This window comes from Pseudoliparis swirei, unplaced genomic scaffold (assembly GCF_029220125.1).
Source record: "Pseudoliparis swirei isolate HS2019 ecotype Mariana Trench unplaced genomic scaffold, NWPU_hadal_v1 hadal_164, whole genome shotgun sequence".
Classification (NCBI taxonomy): domain Eukaryota; kingdom Metazoa; phylum Chordata; class Actinopteri; order Perciformes; family Liparidae; genus Pseudoliparis; species Pseudoliparis swirei.
Genome location: NW_026613400.1, coordinates 10,297 through 18,957, shown reverse-complemented (window position 1 = coordinate 18,957; position 8,661 = coordinate 10,297). Strand labels below are relative to the sequence as shown.

The window sequence follows — 8,661 nt, the reverse complement described above, 5'->3', positions numbered from 1 at the left end:
ACAGGCTATTACTTCAACTTGTCATGCATCTACTTCGGCTTCACTCGGCGTATGAGCGTTAGGACTGTTCTCATGTGTTTCTGTTGACACATCGGGTTGTGGGCACGTTTCCATTGACACACTCTCGTCAATAATCTCTTTTTGCTTTTTTCGCCGAGCGAAAATCAATGTCTTTCACTTGCGCAAAAGGAACTGTGGATGGAAACTTGGGAGGAAGCCATGAACATGGCAACTCCGTCGGGCGATGTCTGCCTTTACTCTGTGATTCATGTCAAATAAAACACTGTCTCCAGCACGGCCACCAAACAGGCACTGCTGGTCCTGAAGGAGCTGGAAGCGGCTTCATCAGACACTCGTCCTGGAGGCGGAGCTGTGACTACGGATCATATATGAACCCAGACACGGGGCGCTCGATGTTCCCACATTGGTGGTATTTCCACAACAAGTATAACGCAGAAATAGTGGTTAATGTCCCATGGTCCATAGCGGAAATGAAAACTGTTTGACAGGAATGTGACCAGGCTCTGCTGGTAACTAGGGGTAACGAGCGAATTAACCACAAAGTGTTGAGCGAGTGAAATCAGGTAAAAAAGCGTTGCAAATATTCAATTCCAACCGCTGAAATCTTTCTTTGGTAATGCAGAAGGACATGAGGTTGCTGGGCTCTCGCAGAATCAAACAGCGGACACGATAGGAGGTCAACTTCTTCTGACATTTAATAAGTGGGACCCCAAGATGGCGCGATTGAGATGTTGACGTCACGTGAATACGCTCTATAAACATCACTCTACTACTAAATGTGTTGTGTCACTGCGCAGTGTTAGCTCTAGTTTGTTCTTCATGTAACGTCGTTGAGCAACTGGTTTGTGTTGATTTTAATTGACGAAGTAAAACGTCTGTATGCCACGATATGCAGATTCGAGCATCTGGCTAATCAGGTTATTAAGGTAGCTATAAATCGCTTTTTTTATTCGTAGTCACTCATTAAAAGAAGTTTCATCCTGTATTTCTAGTTGTATTAAATACAAATAGAAATACAGGATGTCGAGAGCCCAGTTGTGCTTGGTTGCAGATCAACGTGGATTGTTGTGTAACTCTTACCAGAGTCATTGAAAACCTGCTTTTCAAAATGTACATTCACAGGAAAATGTCAAAACAATCCAAAAAGCGAAAGCACTTGGAGTCTTCATCCTCAAGTGAAGAAGATACAAAGGTAAGAAGGTATGAGGATACACTCCTCTATTATTATTATTATCGATTCACGTGAAGATACTTAAAATAACCGTCAGTTTCCCAAAGAATAAATAGACATATATTGAATCGTCCAAACCCCAAACAAGCATCACATTTTTGGCATTTATGAGTAAAACAAATTACAACAGCTATCAAAATTGTCTCAGAATAGTTTTGTTATGGTCGAAAGACATTTAATGTTTTGTTCCCCATGTTTTCAGTCATCCAAGGAACAAGAAGTTTCTGAGAATTACAAACGTGTCACGAGGAACCACGCTGAAAAGAAGAGGTGAGATACAGGTTACTTGATGTTTAACAACACATTAATGTTGATATCATGTCGTTGGATATCATTCACTGAATTAATACGTTTGTTTATTATCTCTAAATGTGATTTTTCTTCTGTTCTTCGACATGTAGCTCTGCAGCAAAACAAGAAAAGTGTTCATCCTCTACGGTTAAAGATCCTTCCCAAAGCACCCGCCACATTAAAGGTGCTGCCGACCAACTGTTAAAAACACGAGACCCCAAACAATCGGTTTATAAACCAGAAGAATGTTCAAAACCAAAACGTGAACTTTCAGATAAACATAAGACTGTCAGGGGTAAGACTTTGAAAAAGAAAACCTCAAAACCCTCAAACAATGCAGGGGCAGTCGCCCAGAGGACAGAGAAGACACCTAAAGGCGGCTCCGATACAACATCTGCCCACAGGCGCAAATCCAAATTTAAAAAACTGCGCGTGAGTTTGGATTCTGCAGAACAGAAAGAACGGACGAGGAAGAGCAGCGCTGGGGAACCACCGAGGACTGAAGGTGAGCGATGGACGTTGGAGACCAGAGGACCGAGCGCGGCCGCCTCCGTCTCTCAGGATTCTTCATCGGAGAAGAAAATAGATTTGTTCAGGAAAATGTGCCAAAGGCATCGAGACGAGAAGGCCAAGCGGAGCCGGTGTACCGAGGTAACCTCTTCCTCGACCACAGGGACTGCCTCCTCTTCCTCCAAGCAGAAGGTCAGCAGCTCAGACGCTGTGAAGAATGTGAGAACCATCCCGGGGACCGTCCCCTCCATGTCACGCGCGACAGTCAAGTCGTCTGTTCAGGAACAAATATGCCGCCGCGAATCACCTCTTCGGTTTAAGATACCAAAAAAGTCTCGACCGACAGCGGTCGGTCGCCCCGGTAACGACGATGCTGCCAGTTCTTCAAACGGGAATGTTGAACACGGGGCCGAGCCTTCGGGCTCGAGAAGCAACGCCGCGCAGCGACGCGTCCAACCGGCTCCCCGCTGCTCGGGGGCCACACCCGGTTCTTCACCTGAAGGTCAAGAGAGGTCGTGTCCGTCCCACGCGATCACCGAGCTGCGGAGCGACCAGGTAACAACGTTTTATTCATTTAATCTGAACGAGTCACTGTTTGTTTTCACATTTATTGATTTTCTTGACATTTCTTTTCACACACAATTTATTGTAATTCATTGTGTCAGTTAGCGTATTAAATGACATCTGCATTATATAAAAACCGCCATGGCCGTGTTTACATGTCGTTTGCTGCTCTGCAGATGCAGGTGGTGGAACAGCTCACGCGCTCCGGGAGGCGACTGGAGGTGAACGTTCTGCAGGTCTACGGGGAGCTCACCTGCATGGACATCGACCCGCCACGGGAGGGCGCTGCAGACTCACTATGTACGGAGTGTTGCATTGAGAGATGATAAGTGGAAATATATATTCTCTGTGGAATGTAGTCTGAAATGTTAATGTTAATAAAACAGAACAAAGTAATCACAAAATGATGTCTAGTGAAAAAAATACAAATCTGATCCGTACACATAAATAAATATATATTAATTGTTTTGTGCAACCAAATCGTCCAAACCCCAAACAACCGACACATAGTTGGTATTTATGAATAAAACTAATTAAAAAACTATCAAAATTCTGTTTAATGAAGAAAAGAAAAAGATTCTGATCGTAACCCACACAGGGTCTGAACGTTGGCTGAAGTTATTATGTCCATTTTAATTTAAGTTTTATTTTATCGTTGTTAACTTTTGACAATCAACAACAAACTATAATACGTATGAACTTTTCTTTTGACAGGTAAACAAGCTCCTCGGCAAGACCTCCTCGTTCTGGACACCAACATTCTGATCAGTCACCTGGATTACGTGAAGGAGATCAAAGCCAATGGCCTTGGAGGTGATTAGAAGGATTAAATAATGATTTATGGTGATTTAATATGTTAAATAATTATGCTTGTTCAGCTGGGGGCCCCATGCTTGAAGTTCTTCTGCAGCAGATATTATATATATTCCTTGTCCTCAAATGTTCCAGATAATTGTAATTACTTTCATAGTATTTAATAGTATACAGTTATCTTAGCAGGAAGGATCTGGAGGGATTTCTATTGGGAGAAGCTGGATTTTATATTCAGTAGGATGTTTAATTTAATTATCCTAAAATCCCTAACCCTAACCCAAAAAAATCCCTTCAAAATAAAATCACAGGATAAAAAAATTAATAAAAAATTAGAATTTGTATTTGGCCCCTAAAAACGGGTCCCACCAGTTGAGAATCACTGATCTAAAGTATGCAAAGAAGAGACTAAGCATCTGCTCACAAAGAAATAATGTCATCACACAATCAATAGCTGAAAAAGACAGAAAATAAATTATCATAAAAACCTGCTCCAAGAAAGTATGATTTCCAATTTTGTATATATTTTATTTATTTCTAATTCTAATAATATAATGCACTGGTGTTGATATGGAATCATCAAAAGTTGCTTTCTCCCTCCCCACTTCCTGTTCTCCCAGCCGTGGGCTTCCCCATCGTCCTGATCCCCTGGGTGGTCCTGCAGGAGCTGGACTCCCTGAAAAAGGGGCGGGGCACGGCGGGCTCCGTGGCCCACCTGGCGGCTCCCGCCATGTCGTACATCAACGCGTGTCTGAAGAAGCGGGAGCCCGAGCTGTGGGGCCAGTCCATGCAGCAGGACGTCGCCAGCAGCAGTGAGTGACTCATTCAGGGACAACAGGGATGTTCTGTGGTTGTTACACATTTATTACAACCGAGAACGGACGCTGACGGTTCACCTTTAAAAACCTCGTCCCCCCCAATGGGATGAAAGTGACACATTATGGTCAAACTGTGTAAAACATTACAATAAACATATATATTGATGTTATAACTCAAATTTAACAATGGAACTTGGGCTACAATAATGAGTCATTAAGACATTTCAAGTGCTTTTACGAGGCGCACCTGGAACTTCTTTAATTTGTGCTGCGTGCCATCTTCATCTAATCTTCACCAGTAAACAAAGAGGCTGATATGTTCACATCCTGAGTATTCTCACAAGGGTTCACTTTCATTCTAACTCCAACATTATTCAAATAGCCGTTGTGGTGGAGGAGACGCACCCTTGTTTTAGTTCGGGTATGTTTCTCTTAGCTTGGGTTTAACAGGTGAAGAGTGGTTCTGGTCTCCATGAGCAGATTTCTACAGGTAGCTGTCATCTTAGACAAAATCATGGCGGCCGAGCAGGTTCATATCAATGTCACAGAGAATTGCCGGCAAAGAAATGAGCACTTATCACGGATAAAAGAAGCAGAATAGAATAATCTATTGACTTCAAAATGATTGTGAGTTTAAGTGATTTCATTTAGTTGCGTTAAAGTCAGTGTTTTGGAAGTATGCCATTGAGCGTGGTGCGGTGGTTGAGATGTGTACTGCAGCCTCCCGCGAGTAATGCCCAATACTCACGAGGTTAGATTAAATCCACTTTATTCATCCCCTGTTGTGAGTCCAACCCACATCGTAGCTGTACATTATATTGATCAGATGATTTCTATCTTTAACAGTGGTTCTCCTCAAAAAGAGGTGTGATGAAGGATATTTAGCAGAAACATTGTTTACGAGCATAGAAACAATGAGTGAAATATCTTGAAATACACTAGAAAGCTCCATCTCGTGTTCTTCATCTTTTAATCTGAGACACCCTGATGCACAAGCTACCACTGCACTGCATTAGACATGTCACTCTTGTCTCTCTCTCTCTCTCTCTCTCTCTCTCTCTGCTCCTCCTCATCACCAGGCGGTCNGAGGCTGCACGAGTGGAAAAGTACTTCATGCAATTTTCTAGTCTCCTTTATGCAGGCTGTGAGCGTGCATGTGAGCGTGCATGAGATGTGTATAAGAGACAGTATACTGCTGCTGCTGCGGAGTCTGTGTCCTCGCTGCACATGAATGTGACTGAGTGGGCCCAGCCGGATCGTTCCAGCTCACGAGGGAGACGGCCGGCACAATAATCGGGCGAGAATAGATGTGCTGAGCCCGCTGGAGTTCAGGGGTTTTCCTTTCCTTCTCTTTCTTCTCTGACTGCCACTTCGTCTAAATGCTGTGACTGGTCATTTTTGCAAAAATTAAAAGGAGAACTTATTGGGCATATATTCAATTATCTTTTACTGGCTAAATAATTCAGAATGTTTATGCCAGAGACCGACAAAGGGCTGCTTCCTAATGCTGTGTGTGTTATCACGGCTCTCAAGACTCTGCTGTCACGGCTCCCCGTGGACATGAGTTGGCATGAAACTCACTGCTGGTGAAACTCCTTTATTTTCCTCCTTTGGGTCACAATACATTAAATAAACTTGTGAACTATCACCAGCGTGAAGATCTTCAGTCTCGTACGGTCCATTAAACTATAAACTTTACTGTATAAATGCTCGTCATCCGTAACGAGAGCCGTGGCCGTTCTGTTGGCCTTCGAACGTAAAACTAAAACTTTGATTCTTTTTAGCTTTTCAAAATAAAGGTCAGATGTATCTATTAGAGAGGAATTGGATTAAAACCTCTATAAATCCTTGAGACAATACAACATCAAAAGGTCATACATCAAAAGAAAACAGGCATGAACCCCAACAACACCCCTCCGTGGGGTTCCTCCCTCCCTCTGTGCTCTCCTTCCTCTCCAGCAACGATAAGAACCTCTGCAGCAAGGCCCTCCTGAGCGGAGTGAACGCGCTCAGCAAGAACGACCTGGAGGACCGGAGGAGACAGTCCAGACACGGCCTCCATCCCCCGCAGCACACACACACACTCACACACTCACACACACCAGCCCGGCCACGCAGTCGAGAGGGAACAGGAAGAGGAAGTGGCCTCCCTGTGGAAGGTGAGCCGAGGGTCAATGGGGACGGGTGTTTGGCCATTTTCCATCACGGTGGGAATACTTAACAGCACATTCCATAATATCATAAATACATGCATGTATGCATCCATGTATGAATGCATGTATGTAGGTATACATGCATACAACACATGTATGTGTGCATGCATGTGTTTATGTATGTATTTATGTATTTATTTACATATGTATATATTTATGTATATATTTGTGTGTATATATATATGTATTTACGTGTATATTTCTGCATGTATTTCTCTATATCTATGCATGTATTTATATATTTATGTATATATTTATGTATTTATGGATGTATTTATGTATATATTTATATATGTATGTATTTATGCATGTACTTATGTATATATGTATGTATATATTTATGTATATATATGTATTTATGTATATATTTGTGTGTATATATATATGTATTTACGTGTATATTTATGCATGTATTTCTGTGTATATTTATGCATGTATTTATATATTTATGGATGTATTTATGTGTATATTTTTGTATTTATGCATGTATTTCTGTATATATTTCTGTAGGTGACACAGACAGCCAGCAGCTGAGGCCCAGAGACGATGAAGAGGAGACCCGGTGGGTCCCGAGCCGCCGCGAGCTCGCCGACTGTCTGGTGGAGGTTCTGTCCGACGTGTTGGAGCTGGAGATGAAGGCCGTCTTCGAAGACCTCTGGCTGGAGGTCACTTTGGGAACTGTGAATGTCACGTTATCTTTAGACTGTATTTTAATTACTGCGTTCAAAACGTTAATAACTCATATCCGGTATTCATGAAGGGATAAAAGGCGCATTTTTAGTTTCTAATGCGGTCATTTGAGATCAGACTGATCTGTTTGGGGTGGATCTAGAGGACCAGTCTTCTCCTGTGGGCTGTCCCAGAGTCCAGACCACGTTGAGCCTGTGATGTCTCTGCTGCTCTCAGATCGTGTTCCTGAAGCCGCCGTGGACTCTCCACGATGTCCTGCGGTGCTTGAAGAAGCACTGGATCGCTGTGTTCGGCCAGGTGGCCCCACGGAGGCAGCTGGACAACGTCTTACACCTCATCGACTTCTTCAACTCAGGTCATTATCCGAGTCGTTTTCAACAGTCTTCAAGTTTTTAAATGTTTTTTTAAAATGTGTTACCCAGATAAAGAGTTCCTGTATAGTGTTTGGGGTTTTTGGCCTAGAATCTGTTGCAACGATGAACACTTCACTATATATAATTCATGACCTTGACATGAAAAAAACAAATAGATGATACATGAAACACATTATAGTGGCTCACCTGCTCAGGTAGGTGTGTCTACATCTTTGTTTCTGTAAACTGTCTTGTCTGTTTTGGCTATAGTCCCACATTTTATATGTAGCTCAGTAAAAATGTTTTTAATCTTCTCCACATTGTTGAGACAAATGAATCGAGCCTCTAGAAAAGAGTTGATGACCTGTGTGTTAGCCTCTTGCTTTGTTTTATTTAGCATCATCTCTGTTGATGATGTCATATTGTAATCTTCCTTTGAACGTGAACAATTAGATTTTGGGGGATAAAGACTAAATAAAGGTGAGATACGAGAGCATCAACGAGGTGTTGAAATGTAAACGTATTCTTTGTGTCTCTGTGATTGTTGTTAAACCTCTTTGGGGGTGAGCGTCAGGAAGAGAGTCGTCCCTCAGAGGAAACACTCCTCTGCGCTGCATTGCGCTGCGCTTGCGCTGCGTCTGCGCTGCAACACGACAGAATGAGGTCAATCTGCTAAAACGGGAGAATCAAATGTGTGTCAGAAAGATGCTGACCGGTCCACTGCAGCATCATGACATCATCTGATGACATCACAGCCTCTCACTCAGTCTCTGTCCACCTGGTTGGCTGCTACAACCATGGCACGGTTAATTAAGAGAGAGGAGAGAGAGAGAAGAGAGAGAGAAGAGAGAGGAGAGAGAGAGGAGGGAGAGAGGAGAGAGAAGAGAGAGGTGAGAGAGAGAGAGAGAAGAGAGAGAAGAGAGAGAGAGAGAAGAGAGAGGTGAGAGAGAGAGAGAGAGAAGAGAGAGAGAGCGAAGAGAGAGGAGAGAGAAGAGAGAGAGGAGGGAGAGAGGAGAGAGAGAGAGAGAAGAGAGAGGAGAGAGAGAGAGTGGAGAGAGGAGAGAGTGGAGAGAGGAGAGAGTGGAGAGAGAGAGAAGAGAGAGAGAGAAGAGAGAGGCGAGAGAGAGAGGAGAGAGAGAGTGGAGAGAGGAGAGAGGAGA

General features: G+C 43.1%; 1 protein-coding gene across 1 annotated transcript in view; it reads left to right on the top strand.

Moving 5' to 3' along the window:
- The first annotated feature begins 26 nt into the window (after window positions 1-26).
- The window catches only part of LOC130191580 (transcriptional protein SWT1-like), a 15,987-nt gene continuing 7,352 nt past the window's right edge, over window positions 27-8,661 (top strand). The window contains exons 1-10 of the mRNA XM_056411222.1: window positions 27-947; window positions 1,144-1,213; window positions 1,455-1,522; window positions 1,654-2,608; window positions 2,794-2,917; window positions 3,332-3,430; window positions 4,048-4,239; window positions 6,099-6,404; window positions 6,969-7,123; window positions 7,365-7,503. Of these exons, the coding sequence (XP_056267197.1) occupies window positions 901-947; window positions 1,144-1,213; window positions 1,455-1,522; window positions 1,654-2,608; window positions 2,794-2,917; window positions 3,332-3,430; window positions 4,048-4,239; window positions 6,099-6,404; window positions 6,969-7,123; window positions 7,365-7,503 (2,155 nt within the window). The 5' untranslated portion in view covers window positions 27-900. The remainder of the gene's footprint in view (window positions 948-1,143; window positions 1,214-1,454; window positions 1,523-1,653; window positions 2,609-2,793; window positions 2,918-3,331; window positions 3,431-4,047; window positions 4,240-6,098; window positions 6,405-6,968; window positions 7,124-7,364; window positions 7,504-8,661) is intronic.